At 52.4% G+C, this 17,089-nt stretch overlaps 1 protein-coding gene across 2 annotated transcripts in view; it reads left to right on the top strand.

Moving 5' to 3' along the window:
* The window catches only part of ATL1 (atlastin GTPase 1), a 29,869-nt gene extending 12,810 nt beyond the window's left edge, over positions 1-17,059 (top strand). The window contains exons 3-14 of one of the 2 annotated variants that reach the window (XM_048306010.1): positions 281-415; positions 1,195-1,299; positions 1,508-1,558; positions 3,072-3,128; positions 6,145-6,237; positions 7,288-7,426; positions 8,643-8,770; positions 9,372-9,428; positions 10,079-10,150; positions 11,293-11,724; positions 13,322-13,336; positions 16,293-17,059. In XM_048306010.1, the coding sequence (XP_048161967.1) occupies positions 281-415; positions 1,195-1,299; positions 1,508-1,558; positions 3,072-3,128; positions 6,145-6,237; positions 7,288-7,426; positions 8,643-8,770; positions 9,372-9,428; positions 10,079-10,150; positions 11,293-11,724; positions 13,322-13,336; positions 16,293-16,403 (1,395 nt within the window). In that variant the 3' untranslated portion in view covers positions 16,404-17,059. The remainder of the gene's footprint in view (positions 1-280; positions 416-1,194; positions 1,300-1,507; positions 1,559-3,071; positions 3,129-6,144; positions 6,238-7,287; positions 7,427-8,642; positions 8,771-9,371; positions 9,429-10,078; positions 10,151-11,292; positions 11,725-13,321; positions 13,337-16,292) is intronic. The other variant, XM_048306011.1, reaches the window with a different exon arrangement.
* Positions 17,060-17,089: the final 30 nt, after the last annotated feature.

Below are 17,089 nucleotides of genomic sequence, written 5' to 3' on the forward strand. Positions count from 1 at the left end.
CAGACCCTCCTCCAGCTCCACTTGCTTCCCTGGACACGCTCCATCCCTTCTATGTCTTTCTTGTTGTAAGGGGCCCAAAACTGCCCCCAGGATTTGAAGTGCCTTGGCAGTAAAGGAAGGAAAAACCTCCCTTGTGGGGTTCTTAACCTCTTACCATTTTGTAAGGAGCCCTCTGCAGTAGGGACTGTCCCTCTCTAGCACTGGGGTGGAGGCAGCACAGGGGAAAAGTGTAAAACCAAAGTGAGATGAGAATTCCAACAACTTGTGCTCCTCCCTGCAGGAAGCAGTGGACTGGGTTGGGGATTACAACGAGCCTCTGACTGGTTTCTCCTGGAGGGGCGGCTCCGAGCGGGAGACGACCGGGATTCAGATATGGAGTGAGGTTTTCCTGGTGGACAAGCCCGATGGCACCAAGGTGTGTGTGTGTCTCTGTTGCTGTCAGCTCATTTTCCTCTTCCAGCTTTTGAGACTCTCTTGCCTTGTCTTAGGTGGCTGGGCAAGTTTAGGGAGGGTTTTCAATGCCATGTCCCTAATTTAGCATGGATGGGTTTAACACAGTGAGGTGGGTGATGTGGTGTCCAGTGTCTCTGATATGTTGTCTAAATGTCCCTCAACTCTGGGCATCCCAGAGTTTATTTCTGTACTATTCCCAGAGATCTTGAATCTCATGTCCTTGCAAACTGCTCCCCTTTCCTGGAGCAGCAGCTGTAAAGTGGAGTTTCTTCATTCAGAGTGATCATAGTGGATTTGCAGTACCCTGCAAATTCAGCTTATAGGCAGGAATATTTATCTGCACTTGAATGCAGAGCACGGCACCAAAGTGGCACTGAGTCGTTCAGGGTGTGATTCCTAACGCTGGCTGAGTGTGTTTGGGTTAGGGAGGTGCAATATGTGTTTGGTTTCTGATGCAGACTCCGGCAGAGCCTCCTCTGCACTGACAGCAGCTGTTTGAGGAGCAGAGCTGTTCCCTCACTGCCTTGTAGAGCATTAATTTTGCTGCCTGCTGGAGTCCCCCTGCTGTCAGGAGTGGCTGGGGATGTGCTTTTCCTTTGTCCCCCACCAATTACGAGGCTGAGGCAGAAGCAGTGAGACTCCAGCACAGTAACTCAGCTGCCATTCACCCCGTGGCCCACGAGGGTGGGTTTGCCTGGGTGCAGGTCCTGGGAGTGCTGACAGGAGCTTTGTGCCCCGCAGGTCGCGGTGCTGCTGATGGACACGCAGGGCACCTTTGACAGCCAGTCCACCCTCAGGGACTCGGCCACCGTGTTTGCCCTCAGCACCATGATCAGCTCCATCCAGGTAAGAAACCTCTGGGCTGGAGGAGTTCACTGCCCAGCAACCACAGAGCCTGACAGGGCTTCCCTTCCTACCACTTGTACCAGCACCACCTGGGACCTTGCCCGTGTCCCCATGGGGCTGTCGTAGGCTTTAGCCACACCAACCATGTGTTAGCCCCAAGGACAGGCTGTTCTTAGTGATCTGAAGTTGTCTTTTTATTTAAATACAGGTTTATAACTTGTCCCAGAATGTGCAGGAGGATGATCTGCAGCACTTGCAGGTAAGAGGAGCTTCGGGGTGACCTAATTATGGCCTTTCAAGGGCCAACAAGAAGGATGGAGAGGCTGTTTACAAGGGCCTGGAGGGACAGGACAAAGGGGAATGGCTTCCCACTGCCAGAGGGCAGGGTTAGGTGGATGTTGGGAGGAAATTGTTTACTGTGAGGCACTGGAACAAGTTTCCCGGAGCAGCTGTGGCTGCCTCATCCCTGGAAGTGTCCAAGGCCAAGTTGGATGGATCTCAGAGCAACCTGGGATAGTGGAAGGTGTCCCTGCCTTGTGGCAGGGCGTGGCACTGGGTGGAATTTCAGGTCCCTCCCAACCTAAACCATCCTGAGATTTTGTTCTGTGATTGTGAATTATCAGCCTGGATGTTGCCATCTGGTGCTGGCTCAGTACAGGGGACCCTCTAAGGGTGATTCCAGCCATGACTGTTGGAGACAAGCAGTTAATGGGATTTTTGTGGCACAGGTGTCCTGCCCATTTCCTGGAATTACCTTCTGCTTTCTCTTCTGTTCAGGTGATTGACTGATTAATTAGGCAGGCTTTTCCAGGAGCTTAAGGAAGGGAAAGAAAAGTCAGCTGGAAAAATCAGCATTTGAAGGCTGAATTATTTCAGTCCATAAATATTATTAACAATAACACTTTTTAAACACTGAATTTATTCAGTGTAGCTCTGATCTTTCAGTTTGGATTTTAAGCCATGACTGTTTAACAAGTTGACCCATTTTTAGGCATCTGTGAAACACATTATTGTGCCTTCAGTTAGAAACTAGAGTGCAGAGAGACTGGAGAGTCTTCAAATCTTGCTGGTAGGCTGATTTTAGAGTCTTTGCACAGCGGGGGTTTGCAGGGAAAGTACTTATTTCTGAATTCATTTCCGCTCGTTCCTGGAGTGTTTAGAGGCAGCAGGGCTCCAGCAGCCCCCTGGAGCACGAGAAGTTTCTGGTTGGTATGAAACCAGCAGCAAGCAGCTGATCTGAGCCGTTTTCCACAGATTTGGCAGCCAAAAGCTCCAGGCTGGGATCTCTCACGAGAGCTCAGCAGGGTGATGGTCCATAACAGCTCCGTGTGCCTCTGGGGTGGGAGCTGGCAGCCCACAGCCACTCTGTGTCCAGCTCTGTGCGTGGTGCTGTTAGTCCCCCGTCATAAATGTCCCTCACTGCTTTGTAGAATCATAGAAGTCTCTCAAAGGATCCACAGGGATCATGGAATCCAACTCCAGGCCCTGCACAGACACCCCAACAACCCCACCCTGGGCATCCCTGGCAGCGCTGTCCAAGCGCTCCTGGAGCTCTGGCAGCCTCGGGGCCGTGCCCATTCCCTGGGGAGCCTGGGCAGTGCCCAGCACCCTCTGGGGGAAGAGCCTTGTCCTGAAATCCAACCTAAACCTCCCCTGGCACAGCTCCAGCTGTTCCTGGGTCCTGTCCCTGCTCACACAGCAGAGCTTGGTGCTGGTGCCCCTGTGTCCCGCAGTGACAAACTCACTGTCCTGTTCTGTCCTTCTCCTTCCAGCTTTTCACCGAGTATGGCCGGCTGGCCATGGAGGAGACATTCCAGAAGCCTTTCCAGGTGAGTCCAAGCATCCAGGCCAGCTCATTTGTCGCGGAGCCCGTTGGCTTCACCACGAGGTGTCACTGCAGTTTGCAGGATGGGAGGAGATGGGATTGCCTGGGGATCGGCTCAGCTGCTCCAAGGAACGGCTTTGTGCTTCCTTGCTTCCCAGTACATCCAACATCCCTCTTTCTTTTCTCTCTGAACCTTTGCCATCCCAAGAGCTCTGCACTGTCCTGCCAGGCTTGGAAAGCAGCTGGTTTTGCAGCAGGTTTGTCACTCTCTGTAGTCAGGAACTCTGCCCAGCCTTTGTTCTAAGAGGTTTGAACTCACCTGCCCTGGGAATCCCTGCTCCCGGCAAAATGAAAGGATAAGGATTAGCAAAGCTGTGGGAAAACTCGGTTTGAGTGGGGTTTTAACTTCAAGTAAGGGACATCTGTTCATCCTGCTGTTCCCCAACCTGTGAAAAGCTGCTGTTAAAAAAAAGAGAAAGCATTGGGCACTCACAGTAGGTGAGGCTGGTGCCTGTTTTTAAAGACAGGAGTGCTTTGATTAGGTTGGATGAGGGTTTGTGAACTTCCCAAAGTAAAAACCAGCAGGGAAACAAAGCATGCTGTAAAAATCCCAAGAGTAACTGGGAATAAGTTGCAGCTATTTTACATTTGCTTGCCAACATATAAAGAGAATTGTTGTCCTGGAAGGACTAAGGGGTTTATAAGGTGTCTGTGGTCAGGAAGTGGAAATAAAATTAAAAGGTTAAAAAATACAACAAATGGACAAATTGATTCTGTTGGATTCTGGTGTGGGCTGGTGACTGATAAATGGTAAAACTACCAGTAAAAATATATGACAGGCAAGAGCTTGAAGAAAGTTGTAACATGGTACAGCAAAAAGCCAGACATTAAATAAATATTCCTGCTCCTTATTTAAAAACTGTGGGGATAATGCAGCCAAATATTCCAGTGAAACTGAGATACTTCCTACTTCATCAGTAAAAAGGAGGCTGTGAGGGGAAACTTAAACATGCTTAAATCATTAGGGCTGGATAATAGGCTCTGATTTTCCCAAACACTGTAATTGCTGTCAAGTCGCACAGTTTGTGGATGGTGACTCTTGTCAAACAATCCCATTATCAATTTTTAAAAGAGCACGAGTTGGGTTGATAAAGGTAACTCTCGCCATGATCCGTCGCCTTCTGTCAGCCTTATCTCTCCAGGATGCTGCTGAAAAGCAAATGAAGTCAGCATTGTCTGCTTTAATCCATTGTTAATGGATTAAAAACTCATTAACTGATAGATGCCAGAGCACGTGGAACTAATTGTAACAGGGAATCATCATCCTTCAGAAGTGTTTCCTCGGGATCCCCCCAGGCTCTCTCTGATTCAATGTCATGTTCATTAATGATCAGGGGAAAATTATCAAACGATGCTGGAAACCTTTGTGGGTGTGATAAATGTGGTAGAAGAGTCAGTGGTGCTGTGGCCAGGTGAGAAATGATCTCCTGTCCACATCCAGCATGGGCTGGCTCCTGCAGAACATGTTTTTAGACATGAATGTGTTGATTAGAAAGCAGGAAAAGTGAGGGTGGGGAGGCCCTGGCAGAGTTTTCCCAGAGAATCTGTGGCTGCCCCTGGATCCCTGGAAGCGTCCAAGGCCAGGTTGGACAGGGCTTGGAGCAGCCTGGGACAGTGGAAGGTGTCCCTGCCCATGGCAGGGGAGGGCTGGATGGTCTTTAATGTCCCTTGCAACCCGAACCATCCTGGGATCCTGTGATTCTCCAAGTGTCACAGTAAAACTGCAGTGGCATTGATCCTGCTGGAAGGGAAGTGAGACTTGGCAGTGGAAAATTCACATTTCCCTTTGTCTCCCTCCTCTCCTCACACTGAGGAGCCCTTGCCAGAGGCTGGCCCTGAGTGTGGGGCCTTCACAAAGGCAATGGTAAACACAGCCTGCCTGCAACAATTTTACTTCAGAAATACAAAGCAATAATTCTCGATTCAAGGCGTGCGTAATGTGTTTGTGGAAAAGTCCTAAACATGGTACATGTCTCTTAAGCATCTCATGGTGTTTGAGAGAACAGCATGTCCTGAACCAGCTCACTGGGTACAGTCACTGTGGCTTCTCCTGCAGTTCAAAAAAGCCAACTCGCTGTTCTCTCCTTCTTTTTTAACTTTTTCTGATGTTTTTGAGAAGAGAAATAAAGAGCAGAAATATTTCCCCTCCCTCCATTAGATTTTTGTTCTAAACATAGACAGATTTTAGGGAAATTCCAATGAAATGGGTTCCACTTGCTGACCTGCTTATCCATGTGCATGAGAGGAACCCTGGCACCTCTGCCAGACTCTTCTGGGCTTTGGCATTCAGGACTTCCCCCTCCAAACCCTTTATTTCCTACATGGGATGTTGTTCCCTTGCACAGATGAGGCACTGGAGACCTGATTTTTTTTTTTCTGAAAACTTTTTTTTTGTTTGTTTTTAAAGATTCCAAGTTGACCATTCTGGTATTTATTTATTTATTGCCCAGGAACTTTGAATGCCTCAATAAAGATTACAAAAGCCAATGATTTCTTATTCACTCTCATTCCTCTGCATCTGCTTCTCATTAAAAGTCTGTCTGGAAGGCTGCCCAGTGAAAAAGGCTGAAAAAATGAGCCTGTAGAATTCCCATAGGATGGAACTAAATGTGGCTGGAATTAGGGAGCTCATTGCCTTTTGTCCTGGTTAGCAACAATCCCTTTTCTTGGGCAGTTTAGATGATTGATGCTGTTCTCCCAGCCAGGGACTCAAACTGGTGCAGCAGTTTGGGGGCTGCTCCCCCTTTTCCTTGTGAGACAGTGGAGTGGTCTCAGTGCCATGCACACAGGGACCTCTTATTTCCTCCAGGAAAGGTGAGAGATGCTGCTGGAGCTGGGAAAAGACTCAGGGATAGGTTTTGGTGTGGTGTGAAATGGGGGTGAGGGTGCAGGGGGATGCTCAGCCACTGCTGTGGGCTCTGAGCAGTATGTAATTGACCCCACCGTTCTGTGTTTTCCAGTCCCTTATATTCCTTGTTCGTGACTGGAGCTTCCCTTATGAGTTTTCCTATGGATCTGATGGTGGTGCAAGATTTTTGGAGAAGAGGCTGAAGGTACGTTTTGCCTGCTCTTGGTTCTGGAGCACCCTGGGATCAGGGAAGGTGTCCCTGCTCATGGCAGGGGGTGGGATGGGATGATCTTTAAGGTCCTTTCCAACCCAATCCACTTTGTGATTCCATAATTTTCCTGTTCAGCCGGGTGGCAGCAGCACTGGATGTCAGGTGTGAGCTGCAGTGCTGGTTATGGTCACACTCAGTGCATTAAAATCCCAGAGGAGGCATTTGGGGAGGGTGAATTTCCTTGCCACGTTCAGGCTTCTGCCCAAGCCCAGCTCCATGGGACTCTCTGGGAGAGTGGACAGCAATGGGAGTCAGCAGATTCCCAAGAGACTGGGAATGATTTTTTGGTCATTAGGTGGTTGGACAATAAAAATGATGGGCAAGGACTGGTTGGGATCAGTCAGGAAATTCATGGATGATTTGGTAGTGGAGAAACCTAATTAAATGTGAGATGAGGAAGGCCCTAGTGGGAAATGCCAAATGTTTTTGTATTCCAGTCATACATGGACGTGCATTTTTCCAAATGATAATAACATGCTCCAGGGCATGTGGTCAGAGATGCTCCAGTTCCTTCTCTTTGTCCTCATGCCTGTGGGATCTTCTGTGTTCCTTTCCCCCACTGTAAGCAGCCACAGTGTGGAGTATCCTGTGCTCCTGCCAGCACTGCTGGCTCAGCATTATCCCAATATTCCTATCAGAAGGAAACTCCCTGATCCCAAACTTTGGGAAGTGGACAGGCAGCACCAAGCTTTTCTCTCTGGTGACCACTGACAGAACCTGAGGGAATGGCTGGAGCTGTGCCAGGGGAGGTTTAGGTTGGATTTCAGGACAAGGCTCTTCCCCCAGAGGGTGCTGGGCACTGCCCAGGCTCCCCCGGGAATGGGCACAGCCCTGAGGCTGCCAGAGCTCCAGGAGCATTTGGACAACAATCCCAGGGTGGGATTGTTGGGATGTCTGTGCAGGGCCAGGAGCTGGGCTGGATGATCCCTGTGGGCACTTCTAACTCCAGATATTCTGGGATTCTGTGATTCATTGTCCCCACAGGTGTCAGGCAATCAGCATGAGGAGCTGCAGAATGTCAGGAAGCATATCCATTCCTGCTTCACCAAAATCTCCTGCTTCCTCTTACCTCACCCCGGCCTCAAAGTCGCCACCAACCCCAATTTCGATGGAAAACTGAAAGGTACGAGGGCAAAGCTCTGGTTTCTAACCTGATTCCTTAGAAGCCCTGGCAGACTGTCCTGCTTCTTCCTGAAAGCCCCATGAAAAAACTTCTGGGAGAGGAATTGGATCCTCCTCTCAGTGATGGGCACACCCCCATCTGCTTCTTCCCAGTGCAGCAGACAGACATGGAGGGAGAAAAGGCGTGGGAGGCTGACAAGGCCTCAGAGCTGCTGGCAGTACCCACTGTCAGAACACTGATGGGAAAACTGGGAAGGGCAGGGATGACACTGGAAGTTTATGGATGTGGTGTTAAGCCTGCAGTTAATTCCTGTGCCTCACCTGCACAGGCACAGCCTGGTTGCTGCGAGGCTGGTGCTTGTGGTGGATGGAAGGCTGGTTCCACAAGCTCTCAGAACGTTATTTCACTTTGAAAGGCTTTCCAGGGAATGTTTAATCTGCCTGGCTTATCTGATCAGTGGTTTCCCTACAGGGCAGGCTTGGTTCAGCAGGTTAAAAAAAGGGGGAGAGAGAAAAGAGCTGTGGTGAGATCCTTCACCCTGAAAGGAGCCACGTGCTGGGGATATTTTTAGGTGTTTGTTGTGAACTCCTTGTGGCTGGTTCCAGGCTGCTGCAATCGTAGCAATAAAGTGGACCATTAGCTACTTAAATTAGCAGGCAAAGACGTGAGTTTTTCCCTGGTTTTGTCTGGCTCAGACTTGCTCTCCTGGCAAACTCCGTGCTAAGCAGGAGGGAGATGGGCTGGTGGAAACTGAGCTGATCCCTGGAGTTCCCCCTTAATCTCAGGTGCTGAGGAGTGTGGAACATGTGCTGTGTGCAGACAGGAGCTGTCAGCAGCTTCTTGACACAATTTTCTTGTTTCCTCAGAGCTGTACTCAGCTTTTTGTGCTCTGATGGAAGAAATGTGGGGGATCTTTCCTGCTTTCCTCACCTGCCAAATGCCTGGCTGTTGCACTGGTTTTTTCTACCTTCAGTCCTGTACAGTTTAATTTAATGGAAACACCACAAATCCCACCTTGTGCCTGAGAGTTTTGTCCAGACCCTTCTGGAGCTCTGGGCGGCCTTGGGAATGTGACTGTTCCCTGGGGAGCCTGTTCCTTCCACTCTTTGGGGGAAGAACCTTCCATGTCCTTGGCAGGGGATTGGAACATCTTTAAGGTCCCTTCCAACCCAAACTATTCTGGGATTCTGTGATGCCTTTTTTTTCTTTTTTCCAGAAATAGACGATGAGTTCATCAAGAACTTGAAGATTTTGATTCCTTGGCTTCTCAGTCCTGAGAACCTGGACGTTAAGGAGATCAATGGAAACCATATCACCTGTCGAGGCCTTGTGGAGTATTTTAAGGTATTTATTTAGGGAAAGTAGATTTCTTCATCTGTGGAATTTTGCTGTAGCTAAAGGGGAAAGCAGCAGCAGCAGGCAGGGCAGCACTGACAGTGCTGACACTGCAGCAGAGGGCAAACACCTCATGGTCATGGATTTGACCACAGCGAGCCCAGAAAGTGGGAGGAGCTGTTTTCCTCCCCTGGAGAATTGAGGGCTGGAGGGGGATAAGCTGAGGCCTGTATTCCAGTTGCCTTTGGAAAAAGCTTATTTTTGTTGTCATGACTACTGGGACATTTCCATTCGAGACATTGGTGAGTAATTCTCACCACCTACTCTCCAGGGCTACCTTGGCTCCTCCTCCTTCAGGGAAGGACTGAGGTAGGTGCAGATCCTTTGGGAGGGATACTTGGGAGTGAGTGGAGCAGGGAGAGCCTTTGCTGACTGACCCGGGCCACCCAAGGAGTGGCATTTTCTGACCAAAGCCATCTTGTGCTGGAACATCCTCCTCTTCCCTGCTTCTAAATCCTGCCACAGCTGTGTCTGGAGCTGGGTGGGGGTGGTTGGTGGTGCTCCTGTGTGCTGCATTCCACATGGTTTCCTTTTCCCTGCGCTTTTCCAGGCCTACATAAAGATCTACCAAGGGGAGGAGTTGCCACACCCCAAGTCGATGCTGCAGGTATGTGTGAGTGGGAGCTGTGGGAATTCCTGCAGTGTAAGTGCCACTAATTCCCCAGGAATTGGCAGAGGTGTCCAGCTAGTGCAGCACAGTGGGTCTGCTGTGACTTTATTCCAAATGCCTCAGTGTAACCACCCAAGGAACAGCACTTTGGGAAGCGTTTGGCAGCCACGAGCCTCACATGCCTGAGGAATCACACCTGGGATGGGCTGTGGGGAATTGCTGGCTGCACACAGCTTCAGCCAGCTCAGCTGGAATGATTCCTGCAGGTAAATGACATCCATGGGGCCACACAGGGAGGTGACACATGGGAAGTGGCTGCCGGAGCCAGAGGGCCTTGCCGGGTGTTGCAGCTGGAGCTGTTTACTTGTGGCTGAGTCTTTTTATCTCTTGCCTTGCTGGTTCCCACAGCTGAAGCCAAAGTTTTCGTTGCTCTGGCTTGGAGGGTAGGAATCCTCTCTTTGTGCAGGCTTTTGGATGTGTCAGTGTGGGATGAGTTTGTTTGGGATCAGTTGGAGGCTGGGAGAGCCCCCCTGGCTAATTCTGGGTGCCACACACGTGTCCTGGCTGTGTCCACGGGGGGCCTTGCACTTGCACAACTTAACCCTGTCCTTCTGCAGCTAAGCTTTGTGCCCCTTTTGCCCCTACAGGCCACAGCAGAAGCCAACAATTTAGCAGCAGTTGCCACTGCCAAAGACACCTACAGCAAGAGGATGGAAGAGGTGGGTGGTGCTGAGTGTGTCCCTTCCTGCTCCTTCCTGTCTCCTGGCTCTCCTGTCATGGATTAATGGAATCCCAGAAGGGTTTGGGTTGGGAGGGACCTTAAATCCCATCCAGTTCCACCCCCTGCCATGGGCAGGGACACCTTCCACTGTCCCAGGTTGCTCCAAGCCCCAGTGTCCAGCCTGGCCTTGGACACTTCCAGGGATCCAGGGGCAGCCACAGCTTCTCTGGGCACCCTGTGCCAGGGCCTCCCCACCCTCACAGCCAGGAATTCCTTCCCTAACCCTAGCCCCTAACCCTAATTTTAGATTTCCCTGTGTTAGGAGTGACATTTCAGGAGTGATTTCCCTGTGTCAGGGGTGATTTCCCTGTTTTAGCAGTGATTTCCCTGTGAGACCAGTGCCATTTCAGCAGTGATTTCCTTGTGTCAGGGGTGATTTCCCTGTTTCAGCAGTGCCATTTCCCTGTGTCAGGGGTGATTTCCCTGTGGGAGCAGTGCCATTTCAGCAGTGGTTTCCCTGTGGGAGCAGTGGTTTCCCTGTGGGACCAGTGATTTCCCTGTGGGAGCAGTGCCATTTCAGCAGTGATTTCCCTGTTTCAGCAGTGCCATTTCAGCAGTGATTTCCCTGTGGGAGCAGTGATTTCCCTGTGGGAGCAGTGATTTCCCTATTTCAGCAGTGATTTCCCTGTGGGAGCAGTGATTTCCCTGTTTCAGCAGTGATTTCCCTATTTCAGCAGTGATTTCCCTGTGGGAGCAGTGCCATTTCAGCAGTGATTTCCCTGTGGGAGCAGTGCCATTTCAGCAGTGATTTCCCTGTGGGAGCAGTGATTTCCCTGTGGGAGCAGTGATTTCCCTGTTTCAGCAGTGATTTCCCTATTTCAGCAGTGATTTCCCTGTGGGAGCAGTGCCATTTCAGCAGTGATTTCCCTGTTTCAGCAGTGCCATTTCAGCAGTGATTTCCCTGTTTCAGCAGTGCCATTTCAGCAGTGATTTCCCTGTTTCAGCAGTGATTTCCCTGTGGGAGCAGTGCCATTTCAGCAGTGATTTCCTTTTGGGAGCAGTGATTTCCTTTTGGGAGCAGTGATTTCCCTGTGGGAGCAGTGCCATTTCAGCAGTGCTCTCCCCACCTTCCCCACGCAGGTGTGTGGAGGGGACAAACCCTTCCTGGCTCCCAGCGACCTGCAGGCCAAGCACGTGGAGCTGAAGGACGAGGCCGTGCGGCTTTTCCGCGGGGTGAAGAAGATGGGAGGGGAGGAGTTCAGCCGGCGCTACCTGCAGCAGCTGGAGGCCGAGATCGACGAGCTCTACATCCAGTACATCAAACACAACGACAGCAAGAACATCTTCCACGCCGCCCGCACCCCGGCCACGCTCTTCGTCGTCATCTTCATCACCTACGTGCTGGCCGGCGTCACCGGCTTCATTGGCTTGGACATCATAGCCAGCCTGTGCAACATGATTCTGGGCTTGACACTTATCACACTCTGTACCTGGGCTTATATCAGATACTCTGGGGAGTACAGAGAACTGGGCGCAGTAATAGACCAAGTGGCCGCAGCCTTGTGGGACCAGGTAGGCTAAAGAGCTTTTGATTTCAAACCAGCACACTAAAAGCACCCTCCCTGCACCCCACTGGGTTTTTTTAAGCCTTGAGTTTTCCTGATTTTCCTCCCCTTGGAGATGGTTTTGGCTTTTAGGGTTAGATCCAGCTGCTTGTGCTGGGATCAGTGCAGGGAGATCTGTGCCCTGTTTTAATTGAAGCTCTAATCCATTCCTTAGACCTTCCAGATGGGGAGAGGAGGGGCAGAGGAATTGTTTTCAGATCAGTTTGTAGAGTTTTTTGTAAGGGGGAGGTCATGGGGCAGCACAGGCGGGGTGAGCAAGGCTGGAGCTGTGTCCCTGAGCCTCCAGTTCCTGTCCAGTGTGGAAAACAAGCTGTGTAGATCTGAGAAAACTCCCAGCAAGCTCTTTTGTTCTGCCTTTTTCTTTCCTACTTGTCTTACCCGTCACCAGTGTGAGTTGGTGGAGCCTTGTGGGAATGGGCAGCTCTGCCCTGGATCCCCCTGGGGAGGATCCTGGTGTGTGTGCTTGGTGTGTGCATGCCTGTGGGTGTTAAACAGGAGCAGCCATCGCTCTCCCCTGCTTCAGGGCAGGGATTTTGGCTCTGCCAGAGGTAAAGGCCAGCTCTTGGCTCTCCTTTTTTTGGCACCAGACCCTGATTTCCCATTGCAGCCCTTCCCTGTTCCCACAGCAGAAAAGGGAAAGCCCAGCCCACACAGACTCCCACTGACCCCCTGCACCTCGCCCAGGGCTACAATCCCTGTGCCCAAAGAGCCAAAAGGCTGCAGTGCCCTCCTGCCCTTCCCACGGCAGAGCTGGAGGAGCTCATCCCTCAGGAGCCATCCCAGGTCTAATTTCTGCCAGGAAGGGCCCTTCTCCACCTGCTCCCTCCCTGCTTTTCCTGCACCAGTGAGGTTTTCATGGAGAGCAAGCACATTTCCCTGCTTCCCTGTGCTGCTGCAGCTGACCTTGCAGCTTTGGGGGAAATAAAGGCAACGTTTACTGATGTTCCTTCATTGCAGAGCTGGGCAGTGGTGCTGCTCAGCAGAGACATCCCTGGTGTTCCAGCTGGATTCATCCCCGCTGCCCTGTCCCCAGCAGCCTGAGCACCCTCAGTAAAGCCCCCTGCAGTGGCTCTTTGCCCAGGGGCACTTCCCAGGAGCCTTTGGGATATGCCGGAATATTTAAGCCCATCCCAGTGCAGGAAGCAGTGGGAGTTCAGCAAGAACAGGACACAGCAGGAAACCAGAGGTGCTGCCCACTTGCAGCATGTCCAGCTGGGGGAAAACAAAGAGGGTAAAGTGCTTGGAGCTGTTCCTGGCTGCCACAAGCCCCCATGGCTTTCCAAGCAGAGGGAAAGTTCTCCCAGGAAGGAGCTGTGGCAGAGGGGAGGTGCTGGGCTGGGCAGTGTCACCGTGCCCACCACGAGCCAGCGGCTCTGTCCCACGGCAGTGGGACCAGGTGCAGGAGGGATGGACGGAGCAGTGAGGGGTCCTGCAAGAGGGGGCCAGTTTGGGATGAGCCCCCCTGGGAGCACCCCATGGACACCTGTGATACACAGAGCTGTTTCTTTCTCTTTCTGTCTCCCCCTTCCCAATGCCTCTCCCAGGGAAGCACCAATGAGGTAAGTGGCTCTTGTTCTCCGCATGCTGCTGGGGCCAGCCAGGCCCTGGGCTCCTGGGAAAAGCATCTTGGCCCCAAAAGCATGTCTGGCCTGGTGGAGGATGGGAGTCACAAGGGCTTGGGGCAGCAGCTGCTGGCCTGGCTGGCTCTGGCTGTTCCCTGTGATCCAGATGCCTGGGCAAGGGTGTGGATGTGGGCACGGCGCTCCAGGCGCTCCTGGGAGCCAAGTGGGAGAGAGATTTGGGTGGGGAACGAGGAACGTATCAGAGGATACGATGGGGATTTTCATCTTTCTCCCAGCAGTTCTGTTGGGGGATTTTCCTGTTGTGCCAGGAGGTCAAACCCAAACCCCAGATTGTTTTGGAGCACCAACTGTGCAGGTGCAGGCAGGGACAGCCTGGCCAGGCCTCTCCGTGCTGCTGGAAGTGCTGTGGGTGTTGTTTTTTGGGAAAAACCACCCCATAATGGATTAAGCTGAATGCAGAACCTGGGAGGCACAGTTCATCTCCCAGCATCTCCCTGGGCAGCACAAGGAATACAATCCTGCTCTCCCAGCGTGAGAGGTTCTGCCCCACTCAGGGGAGACCCCACCTGCAGAGCTGCCTCCAGCTCTGGGGTCCTATGTCAGAAGGACGTGGAGCTGCTGGAACAAGTCCAGAGGAGGCCACAGAGATGCTCCAAGGGCTGGAGCCCCTCTGCTCTGGAGCCAGGCTGGGAGAGCTGGGGGTGTTCACCTGGAGAAGAGAAGGCTCCAGGGAGAGCTCAGAGCCCCTTGCAGGGCCTAAAGGGGCTCCAGGAGAGCTGGAGAGGGACTGGGGACAAGGGATGGAGGGACAGGACACAGGGAATGGCTTCCCAGTGCCAGAGGGCAGGGCTGGATGGGAGATTGGGAAGGAATTCCTGGCTGGGAGGGTGGGGAGGCCCTGGCACAGGGTGCCCAGAGAAGCTGTGGCTGCCCCTGGATCCCTGGAAATGTCCCAGGCCAGGCTGGACAGGGCTTGGAGCAGCCTGGGATAGCCAACCATGTCCCTGCCCATGGCAGGGGGATTGGAGCTGGATGGTCTTTAGAGGTCCCTTCCAGCCCAAACCATTCTGGGATTCTGGTTTATGATCACAGCCCCAGCAGCTCCGTGTGCCCGGCTCCTTGTGCTCCTCCTGCCCAGCACTGCAGGATCCCAGTGTGAGCCCCTGGAATGTTCCTTGGGCAAAGCCTCACCAGGATCTGCCTAAACCAAAAAAAAAGGCAACCTTCCTGCACATGGATGTTATTCCAGCTCTGTGTCCAAGGGCCTCCCCAGCCTGGCTGAGGTGTGACACGAGACCTTTCCATGTTTTTCTGTGTCACCAAAGGCTGCCAGCTCCAGCTGGCAGTGCCACCTCCTGAGCCACTGGGTTCTGTGGAGAGTTCCTTTAGAAGAAATTCCAGCTGTTAAAAACCCTCCCACCCCTCATCCCTCCCAGCAGCCAGGGCAGCCCTGTGAGACCCCAGGGATACCAACCCCAGCAAGAAGCAGAACATGGGATTTGCTGTGGATGAGGTGTTGAACAAAGCCTGCCAAGTAAAAATGAGCACTGTGGGACTGGTTTGGCAGCACAAAACCCTCTAAAACAGCACAAAATGCTGCAAGGTCGCTTAGATGGGGCTTGAAGGTGAATTTTCAAGGAAGACAAGCAGAGAAGCTGCGTGAAGTCTCCTCCACCAGTCCACTGTGTTCCCAAACAATCCCAAAACGCCACTTTGTTCCCAAAGGCCTGTTTGGGATGTGATCAGCGTCCTGTTGGAGACCTCTGGAGGCATCTCAGCCCTCACCCTCCTCCTCCTCACTGCCCCTTCAGCCTCTCCTGCTTCATTCAGCCCCTGAGCCCACAAGGAACACGTCACCCTGTCAGTGTGGGTTCCTGCTGGTCAGGTGCCTCTTCCCACCCTTTCCAGAGCTAATCCTGGCCTGCCAGCGGTCCCCAGCAGGAACTGGTGGGAGTTGGGTTGGTTTTTTCCTCCCTCAGCGACAAGTTCATTTGAAATGGGAACGTCAGCTCTGTGATGGTCACACCAAATCCTCTGCAGCCAGAGCCATGGCCTGGCACCCCCTGTGCCGCTTTCTCTGGGACAAAGGTGGGGAACAGGCAGGGAGGGACATGGGGAGTGTTACTCTCCTGTCACCCCCATGGGACCGGAGCCTGGTCCCAGCCCTGTGGGTGCTGTGCCATCGGTTCCGTGTGGGAAGCACAGCTCCGGGGCAGCCCCGCAGCCGCTCCCGCCTGTTCTGAGCCTGGCCTCGCTCCAGGACAAACGGAAGACAGTAAATTCAGAAGGAAAAAATCCGCATTATCTGCAGAAGAACGATGGGGACAATGACCCGTCACACCCTGATCACCTCGGGGAGCTGCCTGAGGGGGGAAAGCAAACGCTGAGGCTGCAGGAATTGAAACTGCGTGAAACATGAAGGGAAAAACAACCCCCAAATCCCTCACTCATAGTCCGAATAATGGATTTAATACAGCTCTAGGGGCATGAGGTGTTCGAAAAATTGGAATTGTAGAGTCACAGAATATCCTGAGCTGGAAGGGACCCACAGGGATCATCCAGGGCAGCTCCTGCCCTTGCCTGGACACGCCAGCAATCCCACCCTGGGCATCCCTGGCAGCGCTGTCCAAGCACTCCTGGAACTCTGGTGCTGTGCCCATTCCCTGGGGAGCCTGGGCAGTGCCCAGCACCCTCTGGGAGAAGAACCTTTCCCTGGTATCCAACCTAAACCCACCCTGGCACAGCTCCAGCCACTCCCTCAGGTCCTAAATCCGTGAGCTGGAGCCTTTTGTGTGTTGGACACTTGACCCAACCGCGCTGGTGCACAGAACATGCAGGGGCCATGATGGGCTGGAATGGATTGGGATTCCCTGGGTTTGGGATTCCCTGGGAGTGGGAAGGGGCTGCCCAGTGACTGTGTTTCTCTCCCCAGGCCTTGTACAAGCTGTACAGCGCGGCTGCCACCCACAGACACCTGTACCACCACGCCTTTCCTGCGCAGCGAGCCGAGCCCGCCGACGGCGCCGACAGGAAGAAGGTGTAGGGAATAACCCCACAGGGCACAGTCCCGGCCTGTTCCCAGCCGTGCATGGCCGAGGCACGGACGTCTCCTCCTCGGATCGACATCCTCACCCCGTGTCCATCCCCGATCCCGCTGGGAGCAGGCGGAGCGGCCCCGCCGGGGCAGGGCCAGCATGGATGTGTCCTGTCCCTGTGTACATACGGCACTGCCGCAGCCCAGAGCTTTGGTTTGTCATAGCCAGCGACTCCCAGCTCGTTTATGAAGCCTTATTTCCCCCTTCTTAATTAGTCACCACTGAGGAAACGATAATTTACGTGATACCGCAACTAAAAAGGCTGAAGCTTATCCAAGAGCCAGTTTATTTCAGGTACTTGAACAAGTTGTAACATGTAACCACGGTTTTTTCCTTCGTTTAACTGTTCAATGACATAAACATGATTAAAATGTATTAACTTGCTTTATCAGACACTGTAAGGGCACTTCTGCTATGGTCTGTTAACGGTGCTGTGAGGAACGCCGCCGTTGCTGTTTGTCTGCACAAAGTGTCACTTTGTAGCTGTGTTGGAGGAAGTTTCACTGTATTTCTGTACATATTTATCCATGATAGTGCATAGGACGTGTGGTACAGTTCTATTCTTTTATTGTCAGGACTATTAAAGTTTGCTTCTGGTTCCTAAGAAGTTGGTTCTCCAGGGAAAAGTTATTCA

Source organism: Corvus hawaiiensis, chromosome 6 (genome assembly GCF_020740725.1).
Source record: "Corvus hawaiiensis isolate bCorHaw1 chromosome 6, bCorHaw1.pri.cur, whole genome shotgun sequence".
NCBI classification, from domain to species: Eukaryota; Metazoa; Chordata; class Aves; order Passeriformes; family Corvidae; genus Corvus; species Corvus hawaiiensis.